The 22064-nt window shown below is 36.8% G+C and overlaps 1 protein-coding gene across 3 annotated transcripts in view; it reads right to left on the bottom strand.

Annotated features, from left to right (window-relative positions):
- PRELID2 (PRELI domain containing 2) overlaps nucleotides 1-21655 on the bottom strand; it is a 141335-nt gene extending 119680 nt beyond the window's left edge. Inside the window, exon 1 of one of the 3 annotated variants that reach the window (XM_069102688.1) lies at nucleotides 21166-21655. In XM_069102688.1, the coding sequence (XP_068958789.1) occupies nucleotides 21166-21240 (75 nt within the window). In that variant the 5' untranslated portion in view covers nucleotides 21241-21655. The remainder of the gene's footprint in view (nucleotides 1-21165) is intronic. The other 2 variants (XM_069102687.1, XM_069102686.1) reach the window with 2 other exon arrangements.
- Nucleotides 21656-22064: the final 409 nt, after the last annotated feature.

Genomic DNA, 22064 nt, shown 5'->3' with positions numbered 1-22064 from the left:
ACATTTTTGGACATGGCCCATGTGTATTCACTTTATTTGACTGTGCTTAACTTTTACCAGAATTTGTTTTCCTTTTCTAAGTTTTTTATTCACTTGCTTGAGGTGCGTAGAATGGCAACAATGATGATACCAAAGAGAGGGCCACTGAAATATTTCTGGAAAAGCACAGAATAGAACATAGAGAAGCTCAGAGGGACAGGCAGCACAGCTTTGAGAGTAACAAATGGAGTTTATTACATACATTTTGAAGAGGTGTCAGTATAAGGCAGAGAGCTCATCATAAGTATGATGAGCAGTCTTCTTTTGTGTGCTGCTGTTTAGATGAAAATACTCTTGCTGGGTGTTTGAGTACAAAACCAAAGAAGAAAAAAATATGGGTTTTCTGAAAAGGAAAAAAACCTTACACTTTAACTCAGAATTCGTGATGTACTAGAGAGGAAACTTGAGCTAAAGTTTATCTTTACCAACAAAGGATTTGTTAAAGGAATGACAATAAAGACAAAATTACCAGGGGAATATTTACTTGCTAGATTGTATGCTCCTTGAAGACACAATTTTTTTTATCACATACATATATACACATTTGAATACACATGAACCAACTAGCACAGTGCCTTATAGAAAGTGAGCATTTAATAAATGTTTATTGGATGTAAAAGAACAAATGATTTTCAAACATTACAGAAATAATAATACTAAGATTTTATATAGTACTTAATATATGGCAAGTATTGTACTAAGAGCCTAACAAATATTATCTTATCTGATCCTCACAACAACCCTGGAAAATAGTTGGCATTATTATCCCCATTTTACACATGAGGAAACTGAGGCAAGTAATGGTTAAGTGACTTGCTCAGGGTCATACAGCTAGGAAGTATCTAAGGCTGACTTTAAACTCTGGTCTTCCTTAGTCCAGGCCCAGTGCTCAATGCACTGTGTCACCTAGCTTCTTCTACTTATATAAAATGTATAAGAATCCATTTATATACCCAAAAAATGCAACTTTAAGCTGAGCCTAGAACAACACTGTAAAGTCTTATTCTTTAATATTTTGGTTATCAAAATTCTAAACTATTCATTAAAACAGGGCTTCTATTATATAACACTATTAGGTTATTTTGAACAGTAATACAGTAATTTCAATATTTTGCAAGCCCTATTGTAATAACGTAGTTATTCATCTATTATCCCCTACCCTTTTTGTATGACAGATTCAGTTGCTTTTCTATTTATATATGTCCTCCATTTTTAAAGGCAGTTGATGGTCCGTGGATAGGGCACTGGCCTTGGAGTCAAGAAGAAAGAACAGTCTCAATCATTTAGTAGCTGCGTGACTCTGGGTAAGTCACTTAACTTTTGTTTGCCTCAGTTTCCTCATCTGTAAAATGGAGCTAATAATAATGCATCGCTCCCAAGGCTGTTGTTTAGGTAAAAGTGATGATATTTTCAATGTATTTTGCAAACGTTAAAGTTCTATATACATGCTAGCTATTATTATTGTTATTGTTTTTACCTCTGGTATATGAACCATAGTTTGTAGCAGGCACAACTCCCTATGGTGACATAAGTCTTTCCATTACCCTTTAGGTCACACATAATTTTCGTTCTTCTGAGATCAAGCTATATCACAATTTTTACACAAAGCATAAACAGAAGAAGACTGGAATTTTTAAAAGATTGACTTTTGTTACAGGGAACAAATTGGAATCGCTGAAAGTGTTTCATTGTTTTCAACTCTTATTCAATTGTGGGCCTAACTAGCTGCCAGTCTTCAATACCTGTCCAAATACCATGTGGTACCTTGAAAGTCCAAATGTATGTCATAATGCAGACATTCACCATTCAGCATTTACTTGGTTTTTCTGGATGGGTTGACAGATTAATCTCACTTAGAGAGTCATGGATCCCCATAAGGGCACTGTATTATTCTGAAGATTTGTGAAATCTGCACAATGTCATCTACAGATAGAAATATGTGGCAAACCTTACTATGTACATGGAATATTTCCTCTACTCCCAAAGACACTAGAAAACACTTCTGATGGGCAAGGCTTTCCCTGTTTTATGTCTTGCTTGATGATGATATGCAGAAAATCTCTGAATCAAGTTATCCCTGTGATTGTATCCAAGATACATATTTTTTATGATTCCAACAATGTATAGGAGATATTTTGTCAGAAAAGGGTGATTTTAAGATTATATTTTGCTACAAAGAATTAAAATTTTTTGTCATCAGTAAACAATAACCACAGCAGGATCTCAACTTATCTACATGAGTGTTTCCTCACCTATCAGCCATGTATCCTATCATGCAGGGGACAGAGGATTGTGTAAAAAGACTTCAAAGGATTCTTAATTCCATATGCACATTAAGTATCACTTGTCATTTTAATTTTATTCATTGAAAACAAAATATAAAGTGTAATAATAAATACATTTTACATATATAAGCTCTGGGACTGGAAGGGACAGGTGGTCTGCACCTAGGACTCAGTACTAGGAACTCCCAATGTATAAAGTCCCTCCACTAATGCAAATTAGTAATGCCTACATGGCAGAGACTTGAGAAGTTAATTGATTTACCCATGATCACCTAACTAATACATGAAAGTAGCAGGACTAAAACCCAGATCTTCCTAACTCCAAGCCTAGCCCTCTATTACACTCCACCACCTCTTATATTTATTGCTACTTTTGAAAATTTATGTAATAGATGTGATTAATAAAATCCAAATTAATTTCACAGCTTTGCTGAATTCATAGTTTCTTGTCACATATTTTCTCAATTAATAGATAATAGCAGTATAACTATTATCTAGGGATAATGAAAAACATTAAACAAAGGTCTTTATGCTCAAAAAGATCAGGAATTATGACTCTAGATCTCTCAGTCAATTCTGTAACTGTGAAGATGCAGCTGAGTATAGAAAATCATTTGCAAAACCCTACCTCTGTCCTTTTCTTACTTTCATCATGAATAGCCTCAATACAACATAACTAGTCTCAAATATTTCACAGAAGTAACAAAGTAGATACATATTTACCAAAGTCTTCTCAGTTACCTTTAAAAATAATACCCTTTCCCCCAAGACAGCACCGAAGGTGAAGAAAGAAGCCATTGTCCCCCCCCCCCAAGACAGAAGCCAAGTCCAATGCCTTGAAGGCCAAGAAGGCAGTGCTAAAGAGTGTGCATAGGCACAAAAAGAAGATTGAACATCTCGCACCTTCCAGCGACTCAAGACACTGAGACTTCGAAGGCAGCCCAAATATCCTCAGAAAAGTGCCCCTCGGAGAAACAAGCTTGACCACTACGCCATCGTTAAGTTTCCCTTGACCAATGAGTCTGCTATGAAGAAGACTGAGGACAACACCCTACTCTTTATTGTGGATGTCAAGGCCAACAAGCATCAGACCAAGCAGGCCATAAAGAAGCTGTATGACATCGACATGGCCAAGGTCAACACACTGATACTGCCTGATGGAAAGAAGGCCTATGTCCGACTTGCTCCAGACTATGATACTTTAAATGTTGCCAACAAAATTGCAATCATCTAATTTACTGTATCCAGCTGTGTCCCATTCCAACTACAATAAAAAGTTTTCCAGAAAAAAACAAAATAAAAAATAATAATACATACTTTCCTTTCTTTTGGAAGCATCTTCTATTTGGGATATTTAGGATATTTTCCAACTTGACCCCTGAGTGCTTTTAAATGGTGGCACTTTTATCACGCATTTTTTCCTATCTATATTTGTGTAAAGTTGGGGTCAAAATCACACCATCTCAAATAATCTAAATACATGAATCAGGTAAAAAGACATCTCAAACACCAAATGTAAACAAGGCTTGGATACCTCACTAGATGGAAAGCTATTTAGATTAATTGAAATTGTAGATGTAATTGGATATAAGAATGAGGCAATCTGTTCCCACCCCCAACCCTTAAAGTAGTCTTTTCTAAGGGGATTGGCAGAAGTCCTCTTTCCTGGCTCCCATTAGCTCAAATCTCAGATTCCAACTAGCAAAATGGTTTCATAGAGGCCATAGCAGCCATGACAAAATCACTTAGTGAATCTGAATGGACTTCCTATTATTCCTAAGGAGGTGCCCAGGCTTTCTTCACAACAAATGAATAACTGAAACATGTTCTCACTGGACAAATTTATCAAGGCTAAGTTGTGTGGGGTGGAGTGATTTTGACCCAAACTTTGCAATTAATCAGTTCCAGCCTTTATTCAGAAGGGTCCTTTCCTCATATTCATTTGTGTGTTGGTAAATGTTTAATAAGCTGTTCTCCAGAAAAATAAAATAAAATAAATGTGCATATGACAGTTTTCAGTTTAATCTACATTATTAACATTTTCTCCATTACTTTCTTTGGTCTAGATATCAACCAAAGAATACATAAATCACTATTTGTAGAGTTTGTCGATTGATAAACACTGACTTCCATCAGGCTCAGGCAACATATTAGCTGTTTTTGTTGACCTGCTTTTATTTTCCACAGATCAATCAATCAGTCAATAAATATTTATTAAGCACCTATGAAATGTCAAGTACTGTGTTAAATGCTAGGATACAAAAGGGGGGAAAAGACAGCTCCTGCCCTCCTATCCTCCTACCAATTAAATGGGGAAAATACCATGTAAACGAATATATACAAAGCAAGCTATCTATAGGATAAATGGGAAATGATTAACAGAGGGAAGTCATTAGAACTAAGAAGGGTTAGGGAGGCCTTTCTGTGGAAGGTGGGAACTTGTTTGGGACTTAAAGAAAGTCAGGGAGGTCAGTAGTCAGAGTGGAGGAGAGAGAGCACTCCAGGCTTTAGAGGACAGCCAGAGAGAATGTCCAACTGGGAGATGGAGTGTCTTATTTGTGGAACAGCTAGAATGTCAATGTCACTAGATCAAAGCTATGTCAGGGAATAAGGTATAAGAAGACTCAAAAGGTAGGAGGGGCTAGGTTATGAAAGGCTTTGAATGCCAAATAGAGCATTTTGTATTTACTCCTGGAGGTAATAGGAAGCCAATGGAGTCTATTGAGTAGAGAGACAACATGTTCTAACCTGCATTTTAGGAAAATCACTTTGGTGACTGAATAGAAAATGGATTAGAGGGGGTGGCTAGGAGGCACAGGAAATAGAGTACCAGCCCTAGAGTCAGGAGGACATGAGTTCAAATCCAGCCTCAGACACAAGACAAAAAACCTAGCTGTGTTGGGCAAGTTACTTAATCCCAATTACCCTACCTTCCCCCCTCCAAAAAGCAAAAAAAAATTTTAAAAGGAAAATGGATTAGAGTAGATAGACTTAAGGCAGGCTTATCCCCCACGGGTTTTATTGCAATTGCTCAGGCATGAGATAGTAAGAGACTGCACCGGAGTGGTGGCAGTGTCAAAAGAGAAAAGGAGGTGTATTCATGAGGTGCTGCAAAGGTGAAATTGATTGACCTTGACAACAGTTTGAATAAGGAGAGTGAGAGATAGTGAGGAGTCCAGTATGACTCCAGATATAAATTGATAAATCCTCTAACTTGGAGGTTAAATCATTTGCTTGCAGTGACAAAGCTGGTATTTACCTCAGGTAAGATTTGAACCTAGGTCTACTGTAGGTTCAAATATAAACTCCTCTGTTTGGCACTGAAAGTTCTTCATAACCTAGCCCCATCCTACTTTCCAGCCTAATTTCACATTTCTCTCTTCTCTACACTCTATCATTCAGCCAAACTAGACTTTCTGCTGTTTCTCAAACAGGATACTATCTCTTCCATCACCATGCATTTGCTTTTGTCCCCATGCTTTATTTGAATGCCCTCTCTTCTCACACCCACCCTTGGGAAGACTTTGTTCAATCCCTTCTGCATAAAACCCTTCCTAATCTCCACAGTTTTAAAATTTCCCTGATTTCTGTGTGTATATGTATGTATGCGTGTATGTATGTATATGTGCATATATGTATGCATATACTCCCATGCATGTTGTCTTCCCAAGTAGAATACAAGTTCCTTGAAATCAAATATGATTTCATTTTTGTCTGTAGCCTGTACCCAGAAGATAGTGTAGTGACTCCACATGATAGGTATTTAACAAATGCTTATTTATAGACTATCAGTACATGAAGTATCTGTGGTTTCAAAAATGCAGAGCATTCTCTCTGTCAATAGATCCATCCCAAGGACCTATTACCTTGCCTGAGACACAGATTAAGTGATTAGCATAAGACCAAATCGAGTACTCTTTCCCTTTCTTTCTCTCTCACTTTCCCTTTTTTCTTCCTCCTTGAGTCCTTCCCCTCTCTCCATATACATGAATGAAAAGGAAAATATTACTAAAAACCTAATCAACTTTCTACTAGAAATGAAAATACCATTCATAAATGCCACTTATGTGCTTAACTGTAACTATTACAATAATTTCTTCTAACATATCCAGTTTCCAGTAATATAGTAGAGCTCTGGATCACTGTATTTCAGGAAAAAAATTATTTTAGCCTTTGTATTTTATTACAGCTACCCAAATTAAGTATGTTACTTAATTCCAAAGCAATTTAAGGTTGAAATCATACATCACTATGTATAATGTTTGCAATGTTTCTTTTGTCCACATAATAATAAATCAACAACAACTCTATAGAAAAAGTTTTATCTGACCTTTAATTGATATATAAATAAGCAAACTAACTCAACACAACAGCCCTCTTTACTGACTTACTAGATTTAATATACATGAGATTCAAGAAGTAGATATTTCATAGCACATCCCTCTCTCATTAGTTCTCTCTGATGCCAATTCCTAAAAGGCAAGCTCGTTAAAAATAGTCATTTGAGCTCACCAGAGATGCTTCTCCTGTAGAGTTATAATTCATTTACCCAACTTTGGAAAGCTCCTTGTAAATGATTTTAGTTAAAGAGAGAAACAGCTATAAGTGAGAGAGAAGAGAGAAGGACAGATGGAAGAGAGAAAGTCATTAAAAAAAAAAGGCCTGGTCCAGATGAATACTGAACATTGAATTCATTCAATATATTGTTTTTCTTATCTATTCATCCACTAAGAGTCAGCTAAGAAACACAATATTTGAGAAGCAATTCCTAGTTTGTTTGTTTTAAAGGTACCACATAAACTTTTCATGCATGCACTGTCTTAGTGTAAATGATCTGTTCCACACAAGGGTAAAGAGAGTTAATGCCTCTCAAGGTTTTAAAAATAGTAGTGCATTATGACTTGTGAGGGAATAACATACCAGAAGCCACAGCACAAGATACCATTTAAAATACAACTTGCTTAGTATTTTAGCAACTTCCAACATCAGAATAAAATAAATCAGCTTTCCAAAAGTATAAATACTATTCTCCTAGATGTCAACATTTTCACATAATCCTCATAGGAAACCTCACATTGAAAACAGAATGATGCCACCTTGTACTTATACAAAGCTATAAAATTTTCAGAGCTCTATCCCATAAATTATAGTGCCTAGAAACCAGCAGGTACTTAATGAATGTCTGTTGAAACTCAACTGGCATTATCACATATGGGCCTCACTACAACCCTCTCATGAAAATATTATTCTCATTTTATATGTGGTGAATATGTGGTTCAGAGAAGTATGACTTGTTCAAGGTCACATGATGCCCATGTTGCAAGCAGGACTAGAATCCATGCCTTTTGATGCCTACTCCAGTGTTCTCTTAACCAAACCACAAAAAAATTACCCTTCAAATTATAGCAAAACTCTTACATCCTAAAAGAATACCAGAGCTTCCTCTTCTCCATAGGTCCGTGGTCCATAGGCTAGGAATGGTTGATTTAAACTAATTTTTTCTAAGACAAAAAATAGCTACTAAGTTATATTGTTTAATAACTACTAATATTAGTGGTACCCAACCATTTCAAGTTTGAGGAACCTTTTTAAGTGTCAAAAAATTTCTCAGACCCCAAACATGGTAGTAATTATACTATTAATATCCATTGATTATGAAAATGTATGGTGGTAAAAAGCTACCGTGGATTTAATAACATTTTGCAATGAATTTGTGTTTTATTAATGACAACAGCATCTAGCTATATTTATCTGCAATGTATCCAGTCTGTAGAAGATATGCTTGCTTATGCATTATCCTAGTTACACTACATGTTTTGTGGTGACCATTCTTAGGGAACATTCTTGGGATTTATTCATCCCCTTCAAAGAGCTCATATCTTGCAATAACTTCTTCCCCCAAGCCCCACAAAGAGCAAAGGGCCCATAGTTTAAGAACTACTGTCAAACTAATTCCCCTGAAGAAAAGACAATAATAACTGCTAAGACACTATAAAAGAAATGCCCAAAGACCAGAGAAGACACTATGCAAGAAAGCCAAGAGGAAGTTTTACAAGACTGCACATTGGCCAAGACAAGGACAAAGAAGAATAAATGTTTCATCCATATTTACAACCATATGCTTCGCTTTCAGCAGTTTTTTAAGGAATGGATAGGGATTTGCACAGTTGTCTCCCAGATTTTTTTGTGATCAGACAGACACATTTTGAAAACGATTGGCCTACTTTGAGAGTATAGCCTGTACTTTTGGAAGAAGGCAAAGCTAACTAACTAGCTCACAAAGGGATCCAACCCCTACCCTCACCTTCATTAGCACTGGACCCTACTGAAATAGAACAGAACAGAATATGGAAATGAGGGACAGGAAATTCCCCAGAGAATATGCTGATGTATTTAACTATGAGGAACACAAACCAATTACTCAAAACTCAATAAGACTGTGTAATGGATGAATCTTAATTTATCACATTGGAATGATTCAGTTAAAAAACAATCCCATGCATAAAACCCCCCTCACTAGCAAAAACAAAATTGGGAGGATTCATGATTTACATTACTGAAGAATCCTTCACTTTTCAGAAAACTTTATTTAAGCTTCCTTATTGCTAGTCTGACACTATATGAATGAAATTCAATATAATGCAATTCAACAATTCAATTCAAACATTTACTACTTGTTTTGAAGACACCACCATTCTTCCAGTCCCATAAATTCATAAATTGAACAATATCTTCAACTCCTAACTCCTCTTCACATCACAAATCTAATCAGTTGCTGAGTCTTGGTCATTTCTAAGTTTACAACTATCCATTCTGACCCCTTCTCTCTACTCACATAGCAACCACCTTAATTCAGGCCCCAGTGCCCCCCATCTAAATTATTTCAGTAACCTCCTAATTGGCTTCCCATCAAGACTCTCCACACTTCAGTCTCTACCACACAGTTGCCAAAGTGATTTTCCCAAGTAGAGATTTGACCATGTTGCTTTTCCACTCAATAAACTCAAGTGGTTCCCTATTGCCCTTAGAATAAAATATAAATGCCTCTGTTTAACTTTTAAAACTTCTTCAAGACATGAATCCAATCTACAACATCATTCCAGCTTCACTGAATGAATGAAAAAGCAATTAGTAAGCACTTATAAGCATTGTACTTAGTACTTGTGATACAAACACATTGTATACATTGCATATTAATGCCCATCCCATACTCTGTGGTGTTCCTGTCTAATAGACTTCTTTCTGTTCCTCATACTTGGTATTCAGTCCCCTGTCTCCATGCCTTAATGCTGGCTTTGTCTCCAAATCTGAAATATACATACTTTCTCCTCATCACCAGCTCAAAGAACACCTCTCTTCCTTCAAGACATAGCTTACACACCACTGTCTCTATGAAACTGTTCCTAAACTGTCTCCAACTGCTAGTGCCCTCCCTCCCTATCTTGCATTTATTTGTAATTATTCTTCCTGGAAAAAAAAGACAACCATGAAAATAATTGCAGGTTACATAACAACATCAATTGCTGATGACAAAATTGCAGAGAAATTCTACACGAAACTTGGTAAGATTCTTCAAATCAAATCAATTTATGTGCTGATAGTTGGTGACCTCAATGTAAAAGTATGGAAAGTTGAGGATGGAAAGAAATATATAAGTAGAGTTCCAAAGAAATAAATGAGATAGGTCAAAAACTTGTAGATTACTCACAAGCCTTATTTCTCTTTTATCAGAGATTCTTAGCCCAATGTCCATGAATTAGTTTAATATTTTTACAACCACATTTCAATATCATTGATTTCCTTTATAATCTTGTTTTATTCTGTATACTTAACATTATTCTGAGGAGGAGTTCACAGGTTTTATCAGACTGCCAAATGGGTCTGTGACACAAAAAGTTAAGAACCTCTACCTCTTTCATGAACATTTTGTTTGAAAAAATAAATAAAAATAAAAGCAGAATTAGTAGGTACAGAACAGATGAGCATCAGATAACATTGTAAAAAAAATGAAAGTGGCTACATTAGAACAGACAGAAAAAGACAATGTGGATATGGGAGTTATCAGAATCAATTGCCTGTGAACAGTCAGTCCATGGACTTATCTCAAGTAAAACCAGAATTTATAATAAAGAAGAATAGTAATGAGTAAAATATATGATGTACAATTTAAAGGGTTTAATCTTGAATTATTTAAATAAGCTCTTGAAAATAAAAAATGGAAATGGACAAGAGAAATAAGATCAACAATCACTATAATAATTTTATCCAGAAGCTAAACCAACATAAATTAATTGCTACAACAAGGAGACCAAAAGACCCCAGAAAGCACTTTAGCAGACATTTGACTTACTTGCTAATTGGAAAGATGGCTATCAAAGGCAATACTTGATTAGAATATAAACTAGCATATAAAATCTTACAAAGAAAGATGATAAATAGTTATGAGCAGTCTCATAAAGCAGAGAGAAGCAATGGAGGATAAAACCAGTTGTAATAAATCAATCAAAAAGCATTTATTAAGTGCTTCTTATATGCCAAGCATTTTGTTAAAGAAAGTTGAGCAAAATATCCAATAAAGCAAAGTTATCTGAAGGGCATTCAATGATAATGGGAAGAAGACTACAAACAGAAGAAAAAAAAAGAAAATATTTGCAATAATTTATTGTTATAACAGACAGTTTTTTTTTTCAATCAAAGATGGTGGAATCACCATACTTGGATCCTAACATCACAACTCCTGAGGCACTTACAGTCAGTCAATCAATAAACATTTATTTAAATGCTCCTACGTGCCAAGAACTGTGCTAAGTACTGGGGATACAAAAATGAAAAAAAAAATAGTCTCTGTCCTCAGGGAACTTACAATCTAACAAGGGAGATAACACATAAAAGGAAGCAGAAAACAGGGGAAGGTGCCAGATAAATGGAGTATGATAGAGAAGTCCATAGGAAACCATCAAGGTAGGAAATGAAGAGATGGCTGACCCAAGTGCCCTCCTGAAATGGAGGCTTTAGGAGGAGCTTTTTGTTCCTTCCTCCAATCAGAAGGGCAGAGAGCACTGATGAAGTCTCAGTACCAAGGTTTATTCAGTCTTGCAGGATGATGAGGTTCCAAATGACCCTTACAGAGAATCTTACAGAGGAATAAGAGAAATGATTATTAAATAACCAAATACTAGAGAGATCCAGGGTTTTTCCCTTCTTATTTCCTCAGTCTCTACTAGGTCAAATCCACATTTGAAGGGCAATGATAATATTGAGATTGGATTAACTTTCTCAATCCGGTTGAGACACCACTAAGTAGGGAAACCATTGTATTCTATTCAGGCATGGGTCTTTGATTTATGAGATGGCTAAATGACCATCATTTTATTAATTATTCACTAGCTATAATTAATAAAATGATTACCTGGAAATTACATCTCAAACTTTTTTACACATCAAAGAAAGAAGAAACGACACTAAAGAAAACAGTCGGATTGGATCAAGTATATGTAGAGATCTGTGCAATGGTGATAATTGTGAGGGCATTGAAGGAACAATGCATAATAGATATACATGAGGGGAAGATATTAAAAGTGTAGGGGAAAATCTCTACCAAAATCTGCTACCAAAAGAAAAAAAAAGTGACCAAGAAAACATCCAGAGCTACTGAGCTATATGCTCTCTCTCCCACCTGTACCAAAACTTTATGAGAGTTATTTATACTTGAGTTAATGACAGTGTTGTTAGGAAACAAGTTTTTGCTAATGATATTTAACAAGGGATCACATCTTCACCATCTCAAGTGACTGAAAAAATATAGAAAATATAGGGTGTTCCAAAAGAGTTTACTATGCTGACTTGAAATTTGTTGTATAAAATCCTATTGCACTTATTCATAGATTACAAAAAAGCATTAGACTGAATAAAACATTGTTTCATTGTTTTACAGGCTCTTTTACAACTAGGTGTCTCTTATCTGTGTATCAAGATCATTCAAGATTCCTTCGAAAACTTAATAATAGAAAAAATCCTATTTGATGATCTCCAATATAAAAATCAGGCAATGAATATGCTCAGCAAAGGTATTTATTGCTGTGATGGATAAGATCAAATACAGAGTCCTGACTGAGGAAGGATTCCAAGTGGATGGTAAGGTCTTTCAGATACTTCTGTTTTTGGTTTTTTTTTTTTTTTAATGAGTTGATTGAATCAAGTCTCAAGACATTGCAGAACCTCCTGGAAGATACCTATAATTACTCTAAGGAGTTTGGCTCATTCATTCACAGAGGGAAAAGCAAATGGATAAAAAAATGTTAATTGCCCATATCTCAACATGCATCCAAATGCAGCTTGTCCAACAATATACATACCTGGGTCAAAACACAAACAATGAACTGGGTTGAGGGTACAATGAGGGGGAGGAACAAGTACTTACTAACTACCTACTATGTGCCATCTACTATAGTGTTGATATTATTATCTCAGTTGATCCTCAAAACAACCCTGAGAGGTAAGTGCTATTATCATTTCTATTTTACAGATGAGGAAACTTAAACAGAGGTTAAGTGACTTACCTAGGGTCACACAGCTAGTGTGATCTGAGGTCATATTTGAACTCAGGTCTTTCTGACTCTAGGCCTACCACTCCATCCACTACCACCTAATGTGAGGACAAAAAATACCCCAAATGACTAAAAGAGAAACTGAGGCAGAGCTCTGAGCCAAAACACTTTATTAAAGAGACCTGGCCCCCTCTAATGAAGTGACCCTCACAGTCTAAGATACCCCTTCCTTCCAGCACCTTATCTTTGTAAGACTTGATATCAGATTTACAGATACCAGACTTGAACATTCAAGTAACTTGAATGTTACTTGAACATTCTAAAGAGACTATTCAAAGTACAAAATCCTATTGGTTGATAGATCTTGCTTCATGAACCAATGATACATAAGCTAAAAATGATGTGTCAGCAGGGTGGTCATAAGATGGACTCTCCTTAGATTTGGCAAAGGGAAATGGTACAAGTCACACATACATTCCAAAAACAGATTGGAGATGGACTTTCCATACCATACCACCCATGCTTGGTTTAGTCATAGAATTTGAGCGAAATAGGATGGAGATGTCCCTGTCAGCCTTCTTGCAGTTACACAAGTATGCTTCATAGCTGGTAGATAAGTAGTGAACATTACATTAAAGTCTAAGGCCTGGCATAGGGATTATATTAAAACCCATTAGAACTTATATTCCTATGTGATTTATATAAAATATGGATTAAAACATTTTTATTCTTATACCATATTAGATGACTGACTAAATATGCATCACTAAATGAGTATAGTAAGATAATTGCTAACAATCATTACCCCTTATAGAATTATAATGTACTAATATTGATTAGAGTTTGAATAGGGGTCTAAAATGAATCATCTCATCTGTTAAGCTGATGAAGAAGGAAAAGGGCAAAACACTTTCACCGAATTGAAACTTACAGCAAGATAAAAGGGACTTTTTTACAATAAAAACTATTTGCCAGTAATTCTGTTGGCAGTGAGACATGGGATACCATTGCCTTTGAAGAATTAAAGATGAACACTGCATAGAGGACAATGGAGAGCTGTATAATGGCTATGAGCAAGTTGCAACGTATAATCAACAATAACTCTAGGGGCGGCCAGGTAGCACAGAGAGTAAGAGTACCGGCTCCAGTGTTGGGACGACCTGGAGATAGAATCCCAGGCTCAGACACTTAGCACCCACCCAGAAACACCTGGCCGTGTAACCTTGAGCAAGTTACTTAACCCCAATTGCTTAGGGGAAGCCAGGTGGCTCAGAGAGTAAGAGCACTGGCTCCAGTGTCAGGATGACCTGGGGATCAAATCCGGGCTCAGATACTCAGCATCATACCCAGAAATAACTGGCTGTGTAACCTTGAGCAAGTTACTTAACCCCGATTGCTTTAAAAAAAAAAATCAACAATAACTCTGAAGAACAGGAATAGAGGATACCATCAAAAAAATTGTGTAACAGAAAGAGCAGAAGGGTTTGTCACCCAGTGAGAGAAAGAGCTGTCAGATGGGCAACCACAGTGCCCCACTCCATTTCACAGTGTTGGAAGAAAGCAAGAAAGGACTCCAATGTCTAGTAGATCCCCATTGGCAAACTTTGGGGAGAATATGGATCATAAAATCACACAGAGTAGTCAGTAGACAGGCATAGATTCATTTCAATCTACATGATTGAAGAAGTTCCCAAATCAATGAGATCACAGATTCAATTAACTATTTGCACATGTATTTTCTTGATATTTATTCTTTATGTATTTATATGTATATTTTGTTTTTCTACAAAAATGTAGGCTTCTTATGAGTGGAGATTTTTTTATTACAGCATCTAACAGTGCCAAACAGATACCTAGTAAGTACTCAATAAATGCTAATTGATTTTTTTAAAAGTAGTGAAATGAAGATTAAAAAGACCTAAATATGCAAAATTCGCTGAGAAGCTGTGTGATCTTCAGCCAGGTACTCCATTGGTTCCGTACTATGGAATGCAGTTATAAAAATGACATGTTCTCTTAGGATTCTTTACATTAAGCTAGGACTATCAATCAGTCTAATAATAAGCATTTCTTAATTACATATTATATACTTGACACAGGGGAAACAAAAACAAAGAACAGCCCCCTGCCTTCATATAGTTTATATTCTATTGGGGAAAATATATACATATACATATATAAAATGGATACAAAGGAATTGAGCAAGAGACTTTCCAGGAAATAAGATAAACATGACTGTAAACTAGAAATTTTCTAGAAAAAAAATGTTTTGTTTTCTTTCATTTTATTAAATTGTTTTACATTTACACTTAAGGTTAGGATTGTTAGGCTTGTTGGTTTCCTCCATTTACTTCTTTTGCATTGATTTTGATTCCCTTTATTTTTTCCAATTTTCATATATTTTATTTTTCCCAATTACATGTTAAAACAATTTTTTACTTTTTTTTAAAGTTTTGAGTTCCAAATTCTATCCTTTCCTCCTTCCCTCCACTCCCTATTTCTGAGACAATAAGCAATGAAATATAATTTATACATGTTCAATCATATAAAACATATCCTATTAGTCATTTTGCACAAGAAGGAAGGAAAAAAGAGAAACAAAGAAAGGAGGGAGGGAGAGAAGGAAAGGAACGAAGGAGGAAAATGGCATACTTCAGTCTGTATTCAGACAGTATCAGTTTCTTCTATGGAAGCAAATAGTATGCTTCATCATGAGTCCTTTGGGACTGTCATTCACAGTTCATCATACATTATTGTTGTCTGTGTACAAAATTCTCCTGTTTCCACTTAGTTCACTTTGCATCAGTTCATTCGGAAGTTCCCAAATTTATTTGGCCTACCATCCCCTTTTCAAAAAAAAAAAAATTACTCAGCACCCCCCTGGAAATCTGCTTTCTTCAACCCTTTAACAGTATTTAATACTGTTTTTGAAATTTGCATCATTTCAAAAAATGTTTTTAAGTGATACATCTTAAATGTAATAATTTATCATAAATTTGTGGGGGTTTTCATGCATCGAAATTTTGATGATTCAATATTGTATCATGTAATTATAAGGCATCATAACAAGTCATTACATGCACATATTCCTGCTGATGTATACTGAACTTCCTGACAATGCAAGGCACATTAGCCCTACCAATACTTGCTTATTAAGACCTGTACAGAGACTTGACCACTAATTGGTTATCACTTATATTTTGTGTGTTTATTTGGAAAATAATGCAATCACTATGACTTTAACTTTGTTACACAACAGATGAAACATGTACAAATGGCTTTTCAAGGGTTTCTTCTCTTCTCTTCTATGTTTATGCTTCTACCACAGCTTGGGAACCTATGAATATAAGTCTTTCTGAGTTTTTCTGAAGTCTTGCTTGTCATTTCTTATAGCACAATAATATTCCATATACCACAAATTGTTTAGCCATCCCCCAAAAGCATCCTATAAATTTCTGATTCTTAGCCACCACAAGAGCTACTGTAAATATTTTGTACAAATAGGTCATTTTCCTTTTTTTTTTTTGTCTTTGGGATTATAGGCCTAGCAGCCTCACTAATTCTCAAAATGAAACCCCAACCTGGGAATTATGTGCCAGATGCAGAAAAATTATAGATGAATTCCCAGGATAAGAAAGCAGGAATCGCATCAAGGTAAAAGCTTTATGAACTAACACTAGAAAATGCTAATCTTTAAGGTATCCATTTAGTGGTCCTTCCCCACTAGCTTGGTGCTTCTGGAAGGAATGCACAAAATAATTCATAGGGTCATGCCTGAGGCCCATGTGGGGATCCCCACCTGGTATAGAATCTACTAACACAATCCAGCCCCTGACTCCTTCCCACACTAAAAAGCAGACACTGATTCTTCCCAGACATGTGAGAAGGTTTTGGAGAGTAAGGAGGATAATGCTGCCTTCTGCCTAGAGTAGTGTCTAAGTTGACTATATGGGCTCTGGAACATCTTCCTTATATTCTCTTTACCTGTAAAAAGTGATAGTCAATTATTCAGGTCAGCCAGAAAAGGAAAGGACAAGAGCTAAGGAAGGAATCTAGGGCAGAGGGCCAAAATAAATGGCCATTATGGACCTAAAATAAAGGATACTAAAAGTAAGGTGGGGTTGTTCTTGTTCCCTCTCCCCACTCCCAGAGATACTAAGGGAAAGAACTAAGGCCAGTGAAATACAAATATCCCAACTCAGGAAAAAGCCAAGGTAGATACCCATCAGCAAATGGGGGTGCACGGAGGAAGGAAATCAGAAAGAGAGTGATGGAGGAATAGAAGGGGGAGAAATGTTGAAATGCCAAATAGAATTCAAAGAAGAGATTCTGAATTGGAAGAGAAGAGTACAAAGCAAAGAAATGCCTTTAGGAAATAAATATGAGGAAAACTAACAAAAATGTTGGAGGGGAGGAAAGATTTTTAATGGGGGGAGAATAAAAATAAAATGGGAAGAAAAAGATAATAGTACAAGAGTCCGCAATAGTCCTGTTGGGGTGGAGGGTGACAGAGAATGAGGATTCAAAGGTGACACCTAGGTTGCTGGCTTGGGTGATTTGAAGGATGGTGCCCTCAACAGAAATGAGAAAATTCAGAAAAGGGGAGTTTGGGGAGGAGAAGATAATGAGCTCTGTTTAGGGGCATTTTGAACTAGAGATGTCTAAGAAACCCATTTTGAAATGTCCAATAAGCAGCTGACAATGTAACTCCAGAGGTTAGGTGAAGGAATAAGAACTAGATAAATGGATTCTGAGAAACATTGGTATAGAGCTAATAATTGAATCTCTGGGAGCTGAAAAAAATCACCAAGTAAAATTTTAAAGAGGGAGAAGAGAAGAGGCCCAGGACAAAGCCTTGTGGGACACCTACAGTTAGTGACCTGGATTTAAATCCAACCAAGTAGACTGAGAATAAGTCAGACAGATAAAAGAGCTAGAATAGAGTATTGTCACTAAAACCTAGAGAGAAGAGTCTCAAGGAGAGGAGGGTTATCAATAGAGTCAAGGGCTGCAGAGAGGTCAAGAAGGGCAAGGATGGAGAGCAGTTTCAGCTGAACTATGAATTTGGAAATCTAACTGTAGAGAGTTAAAAAGAAAGTGAGAAGAGAGGAAGTGGTAACACCAGCTGTAGACCACTTTCTCAAGAAATTTAGTTACAAAAGGGAAGAAACCTATAGGATGATAACAAGTAGAAACAAATGGAAAAAGTGAGGACTAGAGAAACATAATGAAAAATTGGAGAAAAGTAACCAATTAACAAGGTAAACTCAAAAACTGGGGAAAGTATTAAAATGGGAGGAGTGAAAGGAGCAGAGAGTCTGTGGGAATAGAGCTAAATCAAAGAAGTTTAAGCAACACAGACATAGTGACAAAGTACTAATTTAAGAGAAAAAAAAATCCAAAAAACAACATTAGAAATTGGGGAATGACTAAACAAGTTGTGGTATATGAATGTCATGAAATACTATTGTACTATAAGAAATGAGGAGCAGATGGATTTCATAATAACCTGGAGAGACTTATATAAACTGATGCTGAGTGAAGAGAACAGAACCAGGAAAACAAAAACAATTACAGACACACTGTATCTGTGACAACTAACTTCAATAGACTGGGCTCCTCTCAGCAATACAAGACTGTAAGACAACTTCAAAAGACCCATGATGGAAAGGGTTATCCACATCCAGAAAAAGAATTACAGACCCTGAATGCAGATTGAAGCAAACTACTTGTTCGCTCTCTTTTTTGTTTTGTTTTGTTCCTTCTTTCTCGTTGTTCACTCCATTGGTTAATAATCCTTCTTTACAACTTGACTAATGTTTAATGTGAAGGTATTTGTAGAACCTATATCGGATTGCATGCTGCCATGGCAGGGAGTGGGGAGGAGAGAAAGGGGAAGAAAATTTAGAACTAGAAGGCTTGTGGAACTGAATGTTGTAAACTAAAAGTAAATAAATAAATAAACAAATAAAAAGTAATATTAGAGACACAAATAGAGGAAAACACAAATCTAACTCTCATAACATTAATTGTGAATGGATTGAAAAATCCAATAAAACGAAAGAGTGGCAGGACTGGAAAGCAAAAACACAATTTGTTGCTTACAAGAAATATATCATGCAAAAATAAGACTTACATGGAATTTTTAAGTCTAGAAAAGAATTTATTATGAATCAAGTTTGTCCAAAAAAGCAGGAGTTTCAATCACTCTATCAGATAAAGCAAAAATAATTTGGAATATTATTAGAGATTTTTAAAAATTATATTATGCTTAACGAACCATGGACAAACTATTTTCAAACCTTATGGTTTCCACCTTCACAACATCCCTCTTATATGTCCCTTTGTCTCCACTCACACAGACATAATCCTAATTCAAGTTTCTCATCACCTAAAGCCAAGACTATTGAAATATGCTTCAAGCTTCCCAACTCCTTCATTTAGCTACAAAGTACAAGTCTATCCATCACCTCTGCTACTTAACAAACTTAGTAGCTCCCTATTATTTCCACAATCAAATATAAAATATTGTTTGGCATTTAAAGACTTTCACAAACTGGTCTCTTCATTCCTTTTCAGTTTTCTTTTATTTTACCTTCCCCTCCCCATCCCTTCTATATCCTGTAACAAATGCCTGTTGAAAAACTTAAGGGCAATAGACCAATCGATTAGTAAGTGCCAAGTGCCAGGCACTGGAGAGATAAGAGGCAAAAGATAGGCCCTTCCCTTGAGGAGCTCACAATCAAGTAAGGGAGACAACAAGCAAATAAATTCTGTGCAAATGGTCTGTATACAGAATAGGAAAAAATGTACAGAAAGCACTAGAATTAAGAGTGGTTGGGAAAGGTTTATGGTCAAAGATGGAATTTCAGTTGGGATTTAAAGGAAGCCAGGGAAGACAATAGGTAGAGTTGTGGAGGAAGAACATTCTAGGCATGGGGGACAGCCAGAGAAAATGCCTGAAGCTTAGATGAGTTTCTTGTTCATAGAATAGCCAGGAGGCCAGTGTCACTGAATCAAAGAGTATATGTCAGGGAGCAAGGTGTAAGAAGACTAGAAAGAGGGAGCTAGGTTTTGAAGGGCTTTGAACGCCAACCAGAGAATTTTGTATTTATCTTTGAAGTGAGAGGGTGCCACTAGAATTTGCTGAGTAGAAGCAGGGTGTGTGTGACTTGGTCAGACTTACAGAAAAGGTTTAGTCTTTTTCTTTTTATCCCCAGCACCTGGTACCATGCATGGATTAAAGTATGGACTTAATAAATGCTTGTTTAACTGATTCTAATTGTATCAGAACTGAACCTTGGTTTTGCCACTATTTTAGATATCTTGTGACTTCAGTTACCCTATTTTACAGATGGAGTGAAAGAAAAAGCATTCACTAAATGAGTACAACCTGCAAAGCATCATATTGGAAATAGGAATACAAAACAAGGAGAATTCCTGACCACAAGAAACTTGTATTCCAATAGGTGGAGTCAACACATATAGGGGAATGGTAGCCTGGATGAAATGATGGCAGACTAGAGCAAGACAGAAGTCTTGACTGGATTCATGGATGGAGGGTTAATATGAGATTGTAGGACAGAAAAGTAAAATGAAAGGATTTCATGAAATCACTTCTAAGGATTCTCACAGCTCCAAATTGTGTGTTCCATCATCCATCACCTCCTGTCTCACGAGTACAAAAAATAACCATTCAGTCATTCCTTTTAACTCCTGTTCCTTCCCAAGAACATTGTCCTATCAGAGTCTCCAATTCCCCAGTGGAGACCCCAGGACCTTCTTTCCTCAAAGTTTTGTGGATAAGGGAAGACTCATAAAATTCCTCCATTTTCACAGCAAAGGCAGGGGCTCGTTTAAAAACAAAAAACTCCAAGTGGGACAGAGAACCAAGACCTCAGGAGTTTCTCTTTCATTCATTCACTGATTTACAAACACTTACAGACACTATCCCTTTCTCAGAGAACTTGAGTCTAAAGCTTAAAAGTAAGACACACATGCAAATATATGATACAAAGTAGAATATGAAAATCCCTATAAGGTATAATCATAGCGCTGTGAGACTTCCAAGGAGGGAATGGTCACTTCCAGTTCCCAGAAAGAAGGGAAAAGGGGACATCTCCCAAGCCTCTCTACTTGACAATCCAGTTTGGTGAAGAAGACAGGAGGGACTTGCAAGGGAGTGATCTTGCACGTGGTCATCAGCTACTAAGTATCAGGGCAGACAGCAGTAACACCCACAGTCCAAGAGAGGACGAAGAGAATCAAAGGGACAGCAATTGCTGCTTCTTTACCTTTCTGAGGAAGCTGGACACCACTTGCTCAAATGGGTATCTGTACACTTGGTGCACATCCACAGTGACTCCCATTTCTGGCAGGAGAGGGTTCCTCCACGCCAACCCCTCGGTTCTTCTCTGAGCCCCACAGGCCCAGCCCAGCTGCCAGCCCACAAGCCTCCCGGGCTCACAGTCTGAGCCTGCAGGCTCAGCCACGCTAGTGGCTGCTGGTGAGTTCCTTGGGTGCTTTTTTTTCCTTCTTTTCAAACTTCTAAAACTTTATTGGCTCTTCAGAGAAACAGTCCATCCAGAGTACTCCCCTTTTGGTTGAAACTGGGTTGGGTGGGCCAAAGAAGACTCAAATCAGGATTAGGGAGATTTTTGCCTTTTCCTGACCCCTAACTCTCAGGATCTAGAGTGCCAGAATCGCCCAGCTCTTCCCTTCTCCCAGGTGGCTGACAGGTTTTGTTCTTTGGCGCTGGCGTCCCCACCCAGTCCTGAGGGTTGGTGACAGCTGCCAATATTAGCAGCCTGGGTGGGGTCTGTGCTGGGCGTGTGTATCATCCTCACACAAGTCCAATGAGTAGCAAAGTCTAAAGAACAAAGAAAAGGGAAAGTAGGGGAGAAGGGAAAGAAGAAAAAAAGAGGGATGGGGAAGAGAAAAGGGGGGGAAAGCAGGTGGGGGGGCAGGGAAAGATCAAGAACCTCAACACAGCAATATTATGCTTAAAATAAAAAGAATCGAAAATGCTCACTAAAGTTAGATCTGGAAGGAACCTCTGAGATTATCTAGTCTGATTCCCTCATTTTATAGATAAGGTAGCTGGGACTTGCCCAGAGTCACACAGAAAAAAGAAGGAATAAATCCAGAATTCCAGCTTACTCTTCTTTCAAATCCAACATAGTTTTCACTATAC

Source organism: Petaurus breviceps, unplaced genomic scaffold (assembly GCF_028583685.1).
Source record: "Petaurus breviceps papuanus isolate PSGF00001 unplaced genomic scaffold, PetGlider_PUasm1.0 551, whole genome shotgun sequence".
NCBI lineage: Eukaryota > Metazoa > Chordata > Mammalia > Diprotodontia > Petauridae > Petaurus > Petaurus breviceps.
The sequence above is the reverse complement of the archived record's forward strand: the minus strand, read 5'-3'. Positions and strand labels throughout refer to the sequence as shown.